This window comes from Ascaphus truei, chromosome 1, assembly GCF_040206685.1.
Source record: "Ascaphus truei isolate aAscTru1 chromosome 1, aAscTru1.hap1, whole genome shotgun sequence".
In the NCBI taxonomy this organism is placed as follows: domain Eukaryota; kingdom Metazoa; phylum Chordata; class Amphibia; order Anura; family Ascaphidae; genus Ascaphus; species Ascaphus truei.
In genome coordinates this window covers 501,837,356-501,856,726 of record NC_134483.1, presented here as the reverse complement: position 1 = coordinate 501,856,726, position 19,371 = coordinate 501,837,356, and the positions used below count along the sequence as shown (strand labels likewise).

Here is a 19,371-nt window from a genome sequence, read left to right as displayed (position 1 = left end):
AAATCATTTGGAAACGAGACAGTTGTCATTGTAATACCGTGGATATTCCTTTGTGAAGTCACAGAAAAAGTACAGTCTAATTGACGAAGAAAACACATTGCAATTATTGCTTCCTCCGGAGGGGTTCCCCCTCCCCCCCCCCCCATTAATTACTGCCACTTACATGACTGCCGAATTTCAATTAAAGCTCAACCCAGGGATAAAGGAGTGTGTGATTTTGGGTGTTCCGGATAAAAATAGACAAGTGGAGTGGAATACTTCTGATCTTAACTCCTTCATTGTTGAAGGGGCCTGCGATGCCTTGTTGGATCCTCCATGACTGGAGGGGTTCAGTAGGTAGGCTCATTAAGGTTAGTGAGCTGTGAATGAACATTATGTTCTTTTAATGACTGAAATACTCCTATGAAAAGAACGATATTTGGATGACCTGCTGATTTTTGTTGGTTGTGCGTCTCCTAATTTGTACATTTGAACATGTATTTTTTTTTGCTCGGCTAGATACTATTATTTGAAATCTTACAATTCTGGCCTAAAGGGAAGGTGTTGGGTTGTTTTTTACATGCGCGCCTCTGACTCTCGTTTCTATCATTTCCATACTGTGAAAATGTTACCCTTTTTTAAAGGTTTTTGAGAAGGGAAAGGATAACAAAAATGAAGTTTGCGAGCACAATTGTAGTTAATGTGGTAGAAACATTTAGCTTGTGCAAGTGAGTTGTATACCTGTTTGCACACACGTTGTAAAGTCTGTCTGATAGGTGAACCTTGGTTATTGCACTTTTTGTAATTACTCCTGCAATGTCCTTGAAACGTTACAATATGAAAGCCACATTACCAGGACTCACAGCAGCAGTTTGTGCTTCATTGCTGTGGACATTTAATGGCCGTCACCTGACCCCTGATTGGTCAATTGAGATGTTTGGCCGCGACCAAATCTCCACCGGTGTTTACACGCCACTCACCTCGCCGCTGGCTGCTTCGCCGCCATGGTAAGTACCTTACCCATTACCTTAAAAATCCCTAATACTAACGCTACCCATTACCCTAAAACCCCCATCCTTATCCCCTAACTGCTAAATTAACCCTTAAATGAACTTACCTTATTGGTGGCTGTGTCCAGCAGCGGAGCAGCTGTGATGGAGGGTTCCACTGCGGCTGAACGCCTGTTAAAATTTGGCCGCGGCGAGAAGGCCTCGGCCAAATGTCCCATTCTGGACCTAGGGTCCTATGTAGAAAAGGGCTGCAGATTTAAATTTTGGCGTCAAATTGAGTCTGCCTTAAGCTTCAAACATTATTTTAGTCAAGGATGTTTGCGCGCGCACACAGGCTGCACAAATATAAATGGGATGTATTGAATAAAATTATTACACACACAAAAAAAAAATAGTTGAACCTGCGTGAAAATTGTCCGCCACGATTAAAGATATATACCAAGTTTAAAGGTTAAGAAAATTTATTATTTTCACAGTATGGCTATTAAAAAGTTATAGTTAATTATAGTTGTTACTACTAGTTCTAAATAAAAAAAAAAAGTACACAATTCTGTTTTCATTAAAATAATTTTAATCAGGTATTCAACATGACACAACGTGTCAAACAAATGAAGTAACACAACGACCTGCTTGCATACGGTGCACAGTTGAAAGTTTTGTTCTACTTTTTAAAACTAAAATGAATGCACACAAATGGTAGAATCTGATTTTGGCGAGTAGGCCCCCAAGTGGTTGATCTTGTTTAAGAGGTCGGTGAATTTAGATGTAGCACGACCCGCCGTCTCCGGAGCCAGGGATGCTTCCGGATCGGACCTGCCACAGCGATAATACGCCAGGGCCGTCACGCAGCTCGCACCAGAAACTTAGTGCTGCTACATCTGAGAAATTACATTACATTCACATGTCACTCCTGTACAGAGAAAGAAGAGAAAATCGAGATGGGTGAATGTCTACAAAAGCACATCACACACTTTCACACATTTTCCTATTTTGAGAACGGCTGGATTCAAAAAGCAACATTTGTTTATGAGGCAAAAAAAAATCCTATTTTTGGCTCTTTGCTAAATAGCCTAATGGAGCTTTGCGATTTTTGGTGAAGCAGCCGTGAACAAAAAATGGGCTAATTTCACCTGGTTCATGGCAAATTTCTAAAAGTCCTAGTACTTGTAGGAAAGCCACTGCAAAGTTTCCTTTGGCAGTGGGCTACTGACGTTTTCAGACGGTGTGCTTTTGTTGTACAGTATGGTCGCTGGAAGTTGATTCCAAAAGTAGAGACGTGAGAGAGGGCAGCCGCAGTCCCAGACGGTAAATAGGAGAACAATCTCGGGGAGAGCAGAATGTGCAGTGACAGTGTTGGGATGTTGATGCTGTTTATTCACCTTGTACAGGTCACCAATATTTTATACCGCATCATAGATTTTAATTATTTCAGAGGTACAGTAACTATTTTTTTTTTAATTAGTAACCACTTGATTATTTGGGATTGTTGGCATATGTATGTAATCAAATTACAATCTCAATTATTTTCTACTGTTAGCTTTTTAAAAGTCCACGATCATGTTCCCCAGCCTGCAATAGCTGTAACTTGTGCAGTCTTTGGGTGTAGAATGGCACAAGGCTGAGGATAGGCCTGAAGTGAAACCAAATATTCCTTTATTCACAGTGTATTGTTTTAGCATCTTTACACAAACACAGAATTACAGCGCGGTCAAGGCTTTTCCAAGGGAGATATGGTTGTGTTTAAAATGGTCTTCAATAGTTTGTTCCAACAGCGAACAAAGTGCAGACGTTTATATTGTATCCCTGTATTTGCTTTATATTAGGGACTGCAGAAATTTGGTGCCATCTTGTGGGCAATTGTTCCCACTTCTTTTCCCTGAGAATTGAATGTAAAAGTGTTGTAAAGGATGTGGTGTCATGTATTTTTGTGTGTGTGTGCAGAAAATAAGTACATAAAATAATAGGACCCCTCTCAGTCAATATTCCAGCTTCGGTCCTAATATTGTTTTGAATAGCTATACATCATTTATTGTCCATTTCTTGAAAAAATAAGTTTCCCTGACATCCCCCAGAACAACAGACTGGTGTGAAGCACTAAAGGAATTGTTCTAAATATGCAAATATATTATTAATATGGATCAACAAAATTGTAAGCCAAGTCAATGACTGAACCACCTGTGCTAAAGCGGGATATCCTTAAACCTGTCCTGTTGATGGCCCATAACTGTAGTTGTACACCCCTGGTTTAGAGTGCCAGTGCCGAACATGAACCCTAGTGCCGCCGCGCGTTGCGCTAACATGAGTGTATGAATACCTTATTTCTATTTAAAGATTGAGAATTTGTGTAGCCCAATAAAGCATCAGCACTAATTCCATTGAAGCCTCTCCGAATACCGGTGCAGAACCCTTGGCCATTATAAAGGACTATATTATAAATTGGTTGTTGTTTGGTAATTAAAGGCAATATGAGTGAGACGAGCAATATCTACAATTCTCACATTAGATCTGCAGGGCCTTTATTTAAGTAAAGCTGCTGGGTTACTGACTCTTCTTTTTGTTCTCTGCTATTCTCTAGATCACCAACATTGGGAAGTTGAAGGATTTTCTCCTGGAGCACCGGAAGGATTACATTAACGCGAGCAGGTGAGTAAAGGTCTGTTATTTACTTTTCAACCCCTGACCTTACACCTGCTGTACAAACCAAAGTTTCTGAATGTCTCTCTGCCATATCATCCTGGATGGCCCTCTGCCGCCTTAAACTCAACATGGCAAAAACAGAACTCCTCATACTTCCTCCCAAATCTGGCCCTACTACCGCCTTCCACATTACTGTTGGAAGTACGATCATTCACCCAGTAGACCAAGCACGCTGCTTAGGGGTCACACTCGACTCCTCTGTCATTCTGCTCTCACATTCAAAACGTTTCTAAAACCTGTCGCTTTTTCCTCTGCAATATCACTAAGATACGCCCATTCCTCTGTTGCTCGACTGCTAAAACTCTGACTCAGGCCCTCATTCTCTCCCGTCTTGATTACTGTAACCTCCTGCTGTCCGTTCTTCCTGCCTCTCACTTGTCTCCCCTACAATCTATTCTAAACGCTGCTGCCAGAATCGCTCTGCTCTTTCCTAAATCTGTCTTAGAGTCTCCCCTCCTGAAATCACTCTCCTGGCTTCCGATCAAATCCCGCATCTCGCACTCAATTTTCCTCACTTTTAAAGCTTTACACTCTTCTGCCCCGCCTTACATCTCAGCCCTAATTTCTCGCTATGCACCATCCCGACTCTTGCGTTCTTCTCAAGGATGTCTTCTTTCTACCCCCTTTGTATCTAAAGCCCTCTCCCGCCTTAAACCTTTTTCACTGACTGCCCGCACCTCTGGAATGACCTTCCCATCAATACCCGACTAGCACCCACTCTATCCACCTTTAAGACCCACCTTAAGACACACTTGCTTAAACAAGCATATGAATAGCACTGTGATAATACTGACACATGATACATAAAGCTTGGTCCCCGGCAGACGCACTTACCAGAACTCCCTCCTACTGTCTCTGTACGTTCTCCCTACCTACCAATTAGACTTTAAAGGGGAATGAGACCGCTCATCCTATTAATACACAATTAATACATAAATAAGCAGGTGCTCGGAAGGGACAAATGTATATATATTACAGTGTGATCCAAGAAAGATCAAAACATTTGCTAATGCTACTGACACGGTCACCTACAGAATTAAGGACTTCATCAATTGTCTCACATGTGGTACCATCTACCTTATGACATGTGTTTGTGGACTAAAGTATGTGGGTAAAACCCACAGACCATTAAAAATCAGAGTCCTGGAACATGTGGGGAGTGTACGAAATGCTGTAGATACCCCAGTGGCAAGACACATTTTACAACACCATAAAGGTGATTCAAGTGTGATGCGCTTCTGTGGGATCGAATCTATTCCTAGAGATCCTAGAGGGGGCGAATGGGACAAGAAATTGTTACAAAAAGAATGTCGCTGGATATACCAGCTGAAGACCCTCTCCCCTCTAGGGCTCAATGAAGGATTTATCTATTCTTCCTACCTATAACATATTTCGATGCAGCTAAATGTTATACTACTGTATTCTCCTAGGAATCTCAAGGTATATAGTACTAATTATTTTACACCTTATATATAATTAATTATGAACACAACACAAGGGGATCCAGGTATAAGTAACTTTTGGTATCTGTATTGACCGCTTTGGGCAGATCATATAACACTTTTCCATTCCTATACCATACACTCAACCATAACAAAATGCGTTTTTTTTTTTTTTATATATATATTTATTTTTATTCACACATATTAATATTACACATGGGGATCCAGGTATATAGTATAAGTAATAATTGGGATCTGTATTGACCGCTTTGGGCAGATCATATAGCACTTTTTCATTCCTACACCATACACCCAACCATAACAAAAAGTGTTCCTTTTTATTTATATTTATTTTTATTCACATATATGCACTTTTGTACTATATGCTACCATTAGCACCTCTTTTAATGCTATAACTATATATATTATGTATTTCATCAATTTAGTTGCTGCTATATGATTATTAGTAAGGCTATATCTCCAGCCATATTCCAGCCATAATCCATGACTATTGATCACTTACTGTATTTGCTGCAGTGAAATAATATTATCCAACTGTGTTTTAGCAACTGATACTTACCTTTATTAATACAGTAACTAAATTGCAAACAAGCATTCAGTACTACCTTGGATACTGAATGTCGCTAGATATAAGAAATCACATACACAAAAAGACAACTCGGTCAGTACCTAACCAATTTATTTTCTTTATTGTGGAGACAAAAAGAAACACAAGGATACAGTTATATAAGAAACACATTTTAGGAGGATCACGGGTATAACCCTGCCCCCTGACGTAAAGAGGGACGGGACAATTGTAATGAGGAATCATATAAATACTTACCAATAGGTCCAGGGTTAGACTCCTCCTCCCCTGAAGAAGCGTAGCCTTACGTGAAACGGTCGTCGGGAATAGACGTCACTCGCTGACGTCATCAGAGGTGGCAACATTCAGTGATCAACCGCATCGAGAGAGACAGGCTTGTATTCACTGCTGGGTCCTGACACAGACTTGGCATACGATCCGCCGAGACACGCAATATATTGGGGCTTTGCTGTACTATCTTTGCGCCATTATACATACCTTATATATGATATGCCACGCAGACTGTTTGCAGTGTTTTTAAACCTTATGGTACAACCTTTATTGGAATTGATAAACAGCAACATTAAGGTATGATGGAACGTATCCACATGTATCTACACACGATCCAGCGTGTCTAAATGGCTATTTCTACTACACTATACACACAAATAGGATATTAATCCGTGCAAGGATATGCTACACTAACAAGCCTGAATGAATATAGTGTGATATTAATCAATCCATCATACCAGGCACTCTCTATAGGATTATAACATTGTATCGGTTTCAAACGAATCACTGACATGGATGTATAAGTATCAGCAGAGTTCATATCAATGTAGATAGTCCACTGAGTAATTACTGACTATACTAGCCACCTCTGAATGGGGTATTTTAATAGGTTTGAATGATATGTATGTGTTTTTAATGAGTATTTACACAAATAAAACTTTATTATTTTCTTTGGACTTATTGGTATTATAAGGGTCATTAATTCCCTATACAGCTGACTATACAGGTAATTTTTCCTGTCGGATCATTGTTGTCCAGTATATTTCTTTCCAGCATTGAGTGATGTGTGCTTTGGGGATTCTTTTTGATCCTTCTTGGATCACACTGTTATATATCTACCAATTAGACTGTAAGCTCCTCGGGGCAGGGACTCCTCTTCCTTAATGTTAGTTTTATGTCTGAAGCACCTATTCCCATGATCTGTTATTTATATTATCTGTTATTTATTTGATTACCACGTGTATTACTACTGTGAAGCGCTATGTACATTAATGGCGCTTTATAAATAAAGACATATAATACAATAATGGAATGGTGATGTAGAAATGGTCACTTAAATCAGGGCTGCGCAAACTTTGTCGCGCCCTATTTTTCCTCCATGCAATTAGTAGATCCTCGCCCCCACGCAACGGCGAAACGAAGGCCGATCACGTGCATTCAATGAACAATGCTATGTATATGTTCGCTAAACGGTGCCGCCCTTAGAATTTTTTGTGCATCCCTGACTTGGACTGTAAGCTCTAATGTGCAGGGGCAACTTTCTCTTTGGGGTTTGTTTCTGTATTGCTCTTTGAAACTTCAGTCACACTAAACACACAGCTACAAAATATTTGTGCATGCGTTTCTCTGATCACATACATCATCCTAGTGATCCTCCAGTAGTAATGTACCATTTTGCAGAAATCTCGATATAAAATATTTTTGTTGGTAAAATTGTAGGTTTCTACAAACAACTTTATAACATGGCCTTTAGCACTTAATCTGCACAACTGTTGCTGTGGTTTCTGTGGTTAGGTACAAGTTATTTGGAAGCCTAAAAGCAGTGTACAGTATATTTTGGGATATTTGTAAGTGTCCTTTTTGCCGTTATCACAAAAATCTTAAATTATGAAGTAGCAATTCCAAAATAATAAATTACATTTCAGATTATTCAAGTAGGACAGAGGTTTTACTTACAAGAAATTCTTTGTAACATAAATTCCCTTTGAATTGTGCAGTGTTATTTGTGTTTTGACTTCTGTTCACAGACACCGGGTTTGGGTGTCCTCTTAAAAGAGCAATCTAATCCATTTTCGTCCTTCATATTTTTTTTTAATACAGGATTGAAGCAGGGGGTCTCCAGAGCTGAATCCCATTAATTTCAGCTCCGGGGACCCCCTGCTTCTGGACATACCTCAGATTGGGGTGCTGGTATCTCTGCAGTTTTCAGCTTCCTCGTCACATGACCCAATAGGAAGCCACACCGGATGACATCCCGGCTTCCTATTGGCCCGTAGGGCCTGGGAGCTTTGAAAAGACAGACATATAGTGAACCCTGGGATGGCTACCGGCACCTACTTTAGAGGGAAGTACCTCTGGATGCAGGTGGTCTCCTGAGCTGAAATTAATGGGTTTCCGCTCCGGAGACCCCCTGCTTCAATCCTATATTAAAAAATGAAGAGAGAGAGAGAGAAAAAAAAAAACAAGAAACTGCTTGGACTTCCTCTTTAAGGCACATATGAATGTTCAGAAAAAAAAACAACAAACTGCGCACTAAATTGTGATTTTGTAATAAATATTATGCAATCCTAAAATATATATTATACCAATAATAAAGGATAAATCAAAAGTGCATTGAGTGGTTTTTAAAAGAAACACAAAATTGTTTTCTTAAATAGTGAAATATGTGAATTATAATAAATTACATATAAAAACCATTACTATAGAGAGTCTGCAGCCTGTTAGTGTGGATGGCTCAACATCACACTGGAATCATGCAAAAGAGAAGAAAACAAAGCGTACGACTCTCATAGGGAACAGAAACGTTTACAAAGGAATGAGGAAACGATAAACAGAAAATGCAATTGGGAAGGCATAGTGAGATGCAGGAGAGAGACTTCCAAGGTATTGGAGGATAGGAAGAGTACAAATTATCAGAGCATTTAGTTCTCACAGTTGCAGAGTTGTTGTTGAAATGCAAAGTCCATATCATCTTGTATTGTTCACCTCCATTATAACTCCAAATTTAACTCCACAGACATTTTATACGTGACACTTTGGGTGTGACACAGCTAAGATAGACTGTCTTAAATACTCTGAACACATTCACTTGACTAACAATTAAGGGAGGGGTTTGCCTAATCTACTCAGAGAGACATAGCAAGTAGTTGTTAATTAGATTTAAGATATGTTGCAATTGTGGTGAAATTGATAGAAGAATTCAACTCAGAGAGACATACCAAGTTGCCATGCCATACCAAGCCATACTTGCCATTTAAAGCTGCAGTTCAAGCAATATCCTCCAGGTGTGTTTTTTTTTTTTTTTTTTCAAATTAAATACATTAGTTCTGTACTATGAGAAAATACTTGAAGCATAAAAATAATACTTTTAAAGGCATGTTGAATGTATTCTAATGTAACAGGCATTTTTCCCTATAGCAACCATTTATAAAGTCACATCTCCTTCCCCTTCTGAAGCAGCATCACCTTTTTGAGCCCTGCCCTCTCTAGCAGTGAGCCAATTGAATCTAGTGCCTGCCTGGTCACATGATCTTTCTCACAGAACTTTGGCTGTCAGTGCAGCAGAAGATTACCTAAGATGCATTTAGTGAACCCCCAGCCGAATCTTCAGCGATCGATTACAGGAGAAAGTATTGATCATCAACTTGGCTAATTACTTGTCAATGTGTATAATGTATTGGTGCACATATTGAATGGATTTTTTTTTTTAATATATATATACAGCTTGAACTGCAGCTTTAAGCATTATTAGTGAGAGTGCAAACAGAATATACTTAATCACCTTACTGGGTACCTGCCACACCACCATGCAATTTAACCTTTAAACATGCCAGAACCATTGGTTCATTTTGGTCCCAAGTGGGACTGCAAAAGGTAAGATAATAAAGTCCTAGATTTAAGAGCGGCTCAGTGAGTAAAGACACTGACTCTGGAAAAAAAAACACTGAAATGGAAGCAGTCGAGCCTGATTAAAATCGCGGTGTCGGCTCCTTGTGACCGTGGGCAAGTCACTTTATTTCCCTGTGCCTCAGGCACCAAGAACACAGATTGTAAGCTCATATGGACAGGAACCTGTTTCTGTAAAACCTCCTATGTACAATGCTGCTTATCACGCACTATATTGTAATTGTGAAGCGCTTTCAGTCCTATTGAGAGAAAAGTGCTATACAGTATGAAATGGTTATAAAATAATTCTTGAAAGCTTATTTTGAAAAAGTTAGGTAACATTGTTACAGAAACTTTTCTCTTCCTTACGCTGCCCCCTTTATAAATTAGATTTCACACGGCGGGGATGATGTGCACAAGTCAAATTACTGTTCATTAAAAAAGATTAGCTGTTGTCCACCAAAAAATAACTTCAGTGCCATCGACAGTGCAATGTTGTAGCCCAAAACAACTTCCGAAAAGGTACTCTATAAGCTAGTAAGATTAATTGAGTACACATTAATATGCACAGACACTTTAATAAACCCATTATGTTGCCAAACCCTTCGTGACCACTTTGTCAATGAAAATAAACCAAAATATTGAGGGATATACTGATTTTCCTTTGCCATTTATTTAAACTTCTTTCAACGTTCTTCTCGTTATTCATCCCTGTCTTCCAAGTACAAAAATGTGAGCAATGTGAATACAGATATAGCGTTATTTACTGCCGCATTTGTCTCACTTTTAGAGTATGCACCCACGATAATTTTCAGCTGCTCGCAGCTGACCCACAAATGCGTCGTGGCTGGGAAAATTATGTTTTTGCGTTGGTTGCAATACTCCACAGTAGTGATAGTAGGCGCTAGTGTGTCTTCAAAATCAAAATGCAATGTAACTTGTCCCTTATTCCCATTCATTTTGTACGATATGTAATGGTATTTAAATGTAACCCACCACTTATTCCCCTAAAAACTTCAGATGACTTAAAAATATTTCATATTTTAAAATACTTTTAGGTAAAAGACTTTATGAAAAATAAATAATACAAATTTAATCGCTCGTCCAAATGTGCAATCTTTATCAATAGGCATCTTGTTCAGCTGACTAGCTCTTGGATATTTTCACCTGTAAAGAGAATATGCTGTATATAAATAATTAAGAAGCAATACAGTAGTGTAGTGCATGAATTTCATTGGATTGTACGCGTGTGTTTCCATGGGACCTGGTTGAAACTCATATGCGTGTCATTAAATTTATGCGCATGCGTGTTTCTATGGAACCTGGTTTAAACGCTTATGTGTGTCAGTGAATTTCAACGCAGTATGGGTTTTTGGGGTATTGTTAAAAATAGATGCATGAATTACATATCATTACCTGACAATGTCTATGGAATGCATAGGCTATGCATGTCATTCAATTGGTATTTGAATTTCAAAGGAGGCGGGAAGATGAGGTGGCCAGAGGGGAAGGGGACAGGGATCTGAGTTCCTCTACATGTGAGGGAAAGGCAGAGAATTAATAAGAAGGGACATTGGCCACTTGAATTTCACCCGGAGGAATAGTTTTCCGCTTGACAGAAGCAAAGCGGGGGAGGAGTGACAGCTTTGTCTATTCTATGCATCCATCCAGTGTCTGATGTGGCCAAATTCCCCTGCATGAATGTGAACACTGAATACATATTACAGAAGAAACTAGTCACTTTGCTTTTGCAATGTTTTGCGGTTACAATGTTTTTATTTATGTGAAACGCCCACACACCGCAGTATAAAAGTATAATAATGTATACAGTATATCTCAATGTGCCCACTGCGACAAAACATATAAAAATATTAAATGTAAAAAAAGTAGAAGCCCCTTGATTACAATGAGTCCCACTGCATTGCAAAGGCAATGCTTTTTTCATAGCCATACAGTGAAACTCCCCCTGTATAAAAGTGTTAATGTATACAGTATATCTATTAACACTACAATTAAAATAAATAAAAATATTACAATTAAAATAAATAAAAAATATTACACCTAGTCACTATACTGCACTTGCAGAAATAAAGACTACAGGGCTAATGTCTGTGCTACAGGTATGTGCCCACCCACTATGATTACAATATGAAAAAACAATACCTCAACAGTATTAAAAAGGATGAAAATTATAATTGTTTTAAGACTTCATCGACATCTTCTTCTGGCTGTCAATTTGACTGCTTGAATTCATTAAACTAATTGTGAAATTATTTACTGTATCCGATTAATAAACAAGAAATAATAAATGCTTAAAGTAAAGTATGTGCATGCGTGGTCTGGAACGCATATGTGGGTCATTTGGGAATGGCTGTTCTACTGTATGGTTGTACAGTACTGTGTGTAAACTTGTGTACATTTATATGTACTTTGATTAGACCCCTTAATAATCGGGAGGCAGTGATCCTTTATTGAAGCAAGGGGTGAGCTGTATGTAGATGTTAGAGTTGATCGTTGTGTTGGGATGTAAGTTCATCTCATTTTCGAAGTTGGTTGGTCTGTACAGGTAATGGTATTGGGCAGGGACTCCGGTTGAGTGCCTATATATAGATGTTTATATCTATATGCCCCAATACCATTACCTGTACAGACCAACCAACTCCTACAAAGAGTTGAACCTACATCCCAACTATCTGCCTCCACGGAATACCTGGCCCAGGTATCTAATAGATATATATCTATTTAGATCTAGATATACAAGCCTGTCTTGTGTTGCAGGGAGTATGCGCCATGTCCCATGCCACGCACAGCAAAGTACAAAAGTTATGACTCAAAATCCGTAAATCCATAGTGTTTTTTTTTTTTTACTAAAATGTGCAAACTGCAACATTAGATTTGTACAGTACAAGGTCATTAGACAGAGACGTGTACATTTTATCTTCTCCTCAGACTCTGTACTGTAGCTTTCAGAGTATCATAGGCAAACCTATTCAGTGCGCCGGACACGCACTTCAATGCAACTACACAAATAATTGTCTGACCACAAACAAGGTCCGTTCAGGCTCAGTAGGGCGAAGCGCGGATGAGGTGCGCACATTTTGGTGGCTCTTGAACATAAATCATGCTTTATCTGTACATTAGCCATGTCGTCCAAACACGATAACTTAAATGTATTTGAATTGTATGAAGTATCTGAGAAATGGTGCTGCATGAAATGGCCCAGTAACCGGTTACTCGCTCTCTGCCCAGCCCATGAAAGAAACGTAAAGGTGAAATCCCACGTAGCCGCACGGAATTTGTCCAACTTCCCGAAAATAAGTCATTGTTTTGGGATATTAACTACAAGTTCACTTCTTAGGATCCTATAAATGTGGAATTGTTTGTCAGTCAACTGTTTTCTTTACCTCGTATCCCATCTTGTACTTATGAGAAGGCCAATAAAGTTGAGGTGGGGAGGGGGTGATTCTGGCTGTACAAGCACTTGCGGAACTCACAGTGACATCAAACAAAAGGGAGTAGCCAGAGGAAATCAAACCTTAGTGCACACGGCCATAGGAGGGACTTCCCTCCCTTTGGGGCAGAGTTATAAAGGTCCATTGAGGGATAACACACATGATCTAGTGTTAATTGCTATTCAAGATCATGACGGTTGGCACCAGATGGAGTGTGTTATCCCGCAACCGTCCTTGGTAAAACACTCCCTTATTTGGGAATAAATACTTTACAAGACATACATAAATAGAAATGAGAAAATGACCTTGCTGGACGCAACCACATCAAATAGCATATGTAAGCAATCCAGAAAATAATATGGTGATGTATTTATTACTACACAAAGTGCCATTAATTAAATAAGTTATCTTGAGTCTCCACTAATAAACCAGAGGGGTTCCAGTGATGACATTGTTGGTAACCTGCCAAAATTGTGATGCACGGCACATTTTTTGGTTTGACTATTCCGGTTTGTTTGGTGAGAATGTTCTTTGTATGCTTATAGTATATTAGATCTATTGTAAATTGTCCACAGGACATCCTCAGAAAAAAAGGAAAAAGTAGGGGGCGCAAACCATGTGAAAATACTTTTATAAAACGTAATGAGAATAATATAGTATACAATTGATAACTGTGCACACACACAACAAAGATAAAAAGGTGTATTTGCCTGTTAGAAACTCTCTGGTCTCTTCCTCCTGCATTCGCTGTCAGCTGGACTTTAATTGCCGTGGGACTGTCTTTTCCGGGTAACCGTGGACTTTATTTTCAATTTCACTTATTGTCATTTTTTCATTACTGTACTTATTGCATCTGGCATGGCATTGATTGCATCTGGCAGTTCATTGTGTGGCTCTCTAGGGGTGTCATTGGTGCAACATTTAAATATACATCAATAGACATTAATATCCCAGATCCTATCAAATTTAAGGACCAATACAGATTATCATTAAACCTTCACCTAGCGCACCCCCCAACGCACATAGGTGTGTGTGTAAACTAGTACAGTACAATGTTTTCTTGTCCACAGGACATATCTAACATTGAAACAAAACTGCAATCATCTAATGGATAATCTGTGGTGATGTTACCTAATGTACTGACAATCTGAAGTCATTTAAAATATATTGCCAATTAGCTCTGGCGTCTACTTCAACAAACGGTCCTTCTTTTTTTTGCTGCTGTCGTGGTCTAAAGCATCAAGTGAAGGATGAAAAATGGGCAGGTGTGTGCTATTTCAGGAGCAGGGACTTCTCAAATGGCTTTAGCCCTTTATTTCTCAAATTACAAATTATGCTTTATCCCATTCTCTCGCTCTCGCTCTCCCCCTCCTCCCCTCTCGCTCTCCCCCTCCTCCCCTCTCGCTCTCCCCTTCCTCCCCTCTCGCTCTCCCCCTCCTCCCCTCTCGCTCTCCCCCTCCTCCCCTCCCGCTCTCCCCCTCCTCCCCTCCCGCTCTCCCCCTCCTCCCCTCCCGCTCTCCACCTCCTCCCCTCCCGCTCTCCCCCTCCTCCCCTCCCGCTGTCCCGTCCTCCCCTCTCGCTCTCCCCCTCCTCCTCTCTCGCTCTCCCCCTCCTCCCTCTCTCGCTCTCCTTTCTTGCTCTCCTCCCTCCTCCTCTCTCGCTCTCCTCCCTCCTCCTCTCTCGCTCTCCTCCCCCCTCCTGCCCACCTCCTCTCTCTCGCTCTCCTCCCTCCTCTTTTGCTCTCCCCTCCTCTCTCGCTCTCCCCTCCTCTCTCGCTCTCCCCCTCCTCCCCTCTCGTCCTCCTCCCCACCTCCTCTCTTGCCCTTTCTCCCCTTCCTTCCTCCCTCACGCCTTCTCCCCCACTTGCGCTCTCGTGCTCTCTCTCCCCTTGCGCTCTCTCCCCCCTTGCGCTCTCCCCCCTTCTTCCCTCTCCCCCCCCTTCTTCCCTCTCGCGCTCCCTCCCCCCTCTAAGAATTTTACTATGGATGGAAGCCTCAAGTCTCAAACTGGGGCCTGTGTGTGTGCATATATTTATACGTATGTATATTTATTATACGTATGTACGGTGTGTGTGTGTGTATATATATTTATATTTTTATACCTAAATGTTTAGCACCTTGTACTTTTAGTTTATATTTCTTCTGTCCTTGAGAAGTCAATCCCTCTTGTCTGTTACTTTAGAGCAAGGACAAAGCAGACAAGCATCTGGTAACATCTGTTTTTTTTAAACAAGCTTCTGTTCTGGAGAAAATTAGAAGTACTGTACAGTTCATGTTAGGAGTTTGTATCTTAACTATTCTTTCTGACAGTGAGTGCATTTTGATCACCATCCTGTTCTTGTGATCTGTGCCACAACAAACAGATCTTATGACACATGTAATTGTACCGCTTGCTGGTATTGCTAACTGCTTTAGAAAAGGAAAATAAAAATACATGTAGTATGTATTGTATTGTATGTCTTTATTTATATAGCGCCATTAATGTACATAGTGCTTCACAATAGTAATACACGTAATAATCATATAAATAACAAATACAGATAACGGGTCATGGGAATAAGTGCTTCAAACATAAACGTAACATTTAGGAAGAGGAGTCCCTACTCCGAGGAGCTTACAATCTAATTGGAATGCAGGAGGAATGTACAGAGACAATAGGAGGGCATTTTGGTAAGTGCTTCTGCAGGGGGCCAAGCTTTATGTATGTCTTCTTTTATCAGCAAACAGTTGTATTCATGTTCTCTTGAGTGAATCTTTTGAAAAGCTGCATATGATTTTTAAAAGCATATCTGGTTTCTTTTATTTGGATATTTGGACAAAAAAAATAACTAAAGTATTTAATACTAGGCTACAAATGTACTGTATCAAGAAAAAAAAGTCAATTTTCGTAGGTCTTTTCTTTGTTAGATCTGGTGTTATTCCTTGTCCCGGGTTTTGGAAGTTTTTCAGCTGGGAGACTTGGATACACAGAGCCTATAGCCATGGGTCAGTCCAGCAGTCTTTTCATATTCCCACTATAAAAGGTATTTAATGAAGCATTATAACCCGATAACCCGCGAAAAGCGTTGTTTTTTTTAATTATCATGCAGACAGTTCCATTTCTTCATCAGGTAGATCATATCCAAAACCTGTTGTCCCCTGGCTTACCGAACATGAAACTGTACAGCGTTGTTACATTTTTCTTTTCCATTTCATTGTATTTTCAGTCATGTCGCCTCAGAGTTTTCCCGCATGACGGACACAGAACGGGATCAAATTGATCAAGATGCCCAAACGTTCATGAGAACATGTGCGGATGCAATTCAGCAGCTGAGAACAGAAGGTAAAGGCGAAAGAACGTTGATACTCATTACATACTTTTGATGACTTTAAGGTTTTTCCAGTTTAACTGTCTGACCTAGACAAATGCCCGGTGGGACCGCGGGCGTGCTGTTGGCCAGTGCTGCACTATGTATCGCGGTTACAGGGGCCCTGCGCTAAGCATTGCGGTTAGTGGGTATGTGCTTTGCATCGTGGTTACAGGCCCCACGCTCTTCCCCACAGCAATTAAACTGATTGCTGAGAGAGAGTCTGACCACACAACTGGGTGTTTGATTGAAAGACAGTCATCGTAATCATGTGCTAGCAAGATACTTGGCAACATTTGTGGCAGCAGCTAGTTTGAGCACGTGTGACATTCTCGGTACAGTATTTAAGATAACGTAGATCTGCTACTACAAAGGAATAATGCGTGGTGGTTACTTGTATTTGTACAATGTGGTTGGGCATGTAGCCTTATCTATATCATTAATCAACAAATTGTTGTGATGTTTAACTAGTTAAAACTAATTAAATGATTTGTACTTGGTGTGTTTTTTGTTATCATTTTTGAAGGCAGACATTTTCACTTTTCTCTCCAAAGGAACTGTGAAAAAGTATGGTTTTCCATTGGCTTTATCCTGCCCCAATGATGAAATAAAATATGTATGTGCCCCAGTCAGAGGACTAATGTCAGACGGGTCTGAGTAAGACCGTGGTAAGGGCAGGAAAACCTAAATATTCAATATTCAGGACACAATGCATAAGTATACATGGTGGCATAAAAATACATTATAACCAGTTAACCCCACAGACTCCGCCCCCCGTCCCCCTTATTGTCAACATGGGTAGGAAGCAAGGTGCCTCCAGAGCTCAACCCCGATAATGTCCTCTCCGTAGACTCTTTGCTGTGCACACACACACACACACACTCTGATATGGTGAGGAAGACTACAAAACAGTGATTTATATTTGGAAACAACCAAATAATTGCACTCCCAACAAGATTATGCATCAACAATAAAGTACTGTGCACTTATCATACAGAGAGTTGAGAACTCCTATATGAAATTATTCAATAATACAGGGCATAGTCCAGTGGGGGACAAACAAGAAGAAACCACCAATGATATACTATGCATCCTTCCAGAAGCAGTGGCAAGAGCAATAAAATTGATGAATGGAAAGACTCCCAGGGAAGATGGACTTACAACTTAAATCTTGAAAGAAGCTGGGGTAGAAGTAGAAAAAATCCTTGCAAAACTCTTTTCATGTTGCTTGAAGAACAGGAAAATTCCAGAGCAAGGAAGTAATGTCATCGATCTCTTTATCCACAAGAAAGGAGACACAGGCGACCTCATGAACTATCAACCAATCGGTCTACTTCCAATCACTTACAAATACATTTCAAAGATACTCGCTAATCGGATGCAACGGACCCTGGATTGTGCCCAGCCTAGAGAACAAACGGGATTTCGCAGTGGATACAACACAACAGTCCCCATCCAAGTTACACAAGAAGTGATTTCCCGAAAGTAATGAATATGATCTACCACTCATCTTAGGAATTGTAGATTACGAAAAAAAACATTTGATTCTGTCTACACCTCAGCGGTCCTAGATGCATAAAGAAGACAAAATGTTGAATAAATGTATATTGATATTATAAAGAACATTTACGAGAATCCCACGTCAGTCATTAGAAAACATGAAGATACAATCAAGTCACGGATCAGCAAGGGAGTGAGACACCATGGCACCAAAGCTTTTCGCAGCAACACTTGAGGAATTGTTCAAGACCCTTGAATTAGGAAGAAAAAGGATACTTTATTATAGTGTATGTAGTGCATTGTAGTCCAACATAGGCTTACAGCACGCTAATGACAGCTTAATATGTTAATAGCTTAAGGGAAGCAACTTTGGAATATGCTAAAACACCAGAATGGTTATTTCTGCCAAACTGCAATCAAGTCTTCCATGTGAAAGGGATTAATTTCTCTGTATGTGAGGCACATAGTCCGACACAGCAGGGTAACCATAAATAAACAGGATCATGCAACAAAGGAAGGACAGGGGCCAGAGAGGCAAATACATACACAAATACACACCCTTTCGTAAAAAAAGCAAATGCTAAAACAATATTATGCGCACCCAATGTTTCTATTCGTATGAGGCTTATAACTTTTAAACAGCAATCCCGGATGCTCGTGTTTTTTCTTTTTGCCATTTTATTTTCAGTTCCTGAGATACTTATCAATTAAGTTACCAGCATATCTGCCACTCCAGAGGGAAACAAAATGGCTGTTCAAATCTTGCTGTTCCTGCGAGCCAATAGGAAGCCACAACAGTCTCCGTTACAGCTTCCTATTGGACGGCCGTTTAAGTCCCTTGGGGAAACCAGCAAGTAATGCTGGTAACTTCACTGGTACGTATCTCCGGAAATAGGGGGTCCCCTGAGCTGAATATAACTCGATTCGGCTCAGATGCGGCCCGGTTCCAATCCTGTTACACAAAAATAAAAAAAAGTGTTGGCATTGCTGCTTAAAATCTGTAATTAGGAACAGGCTGAAATTATTATTTATTTATAAAATGTTTTACCAGGAAGTAATACATTGAGGGTTACCTCTCGTTTTCAAGTATGGCCTGGGCATAGAGTTATGATGACAAATAATATATGGTTACAAATACATAGTTACATAAGTGAACAGGGTAGAAAGTGTCGCCCCTATAGGTTTGTTAAGGGCCAAGGTGATTATTTTATATACAACCAGTGATCATGTAAGGGATAAAGGTGCTGCAAAGCTCGGTCCCAGTCAGTAATCCAGCACTATTTCTAATCTTTTCATTATCATTATATGGAGGTTCTATTTTATCAATTATTTCTGGGTAACACTAGACGTGGCATCTTTATACACTATTATTAGTCACGAATTAGGCATTCAAGCAGTCACTCACTTCCTTAACACTTCTAATTTATACACTCCACAAATCACATTTTTATTAGATTGCATT

At 39.9% G+C, this 19,371-nt stretch overlaps 1 protein-coding gene across 1 annotated transcript in view; it reads left to right on the top strand.

Moving 5' to 3' along the window:
• Positions 1-19,371, top strand: part of STX18 (syntaxin 18) — a 155,408-nt gene that overhangs the window by 65,314 nt on the left and 70,723 nt on the right. Inside the window, exons 2-3 of the mRNA XM_075569504.1 lie at positions 3,565-3,632; positions 16,269-16,384. Of these exons, the coding sequence (XP_075425619.1) occupies positions 3,565-3,632; positions 16,269-16,384 (184 nt within the window). The remainder of the gene's footprint in view (positions 1-3,564; positions 3,633-16,268; positions 16,385-19,371) is intronic.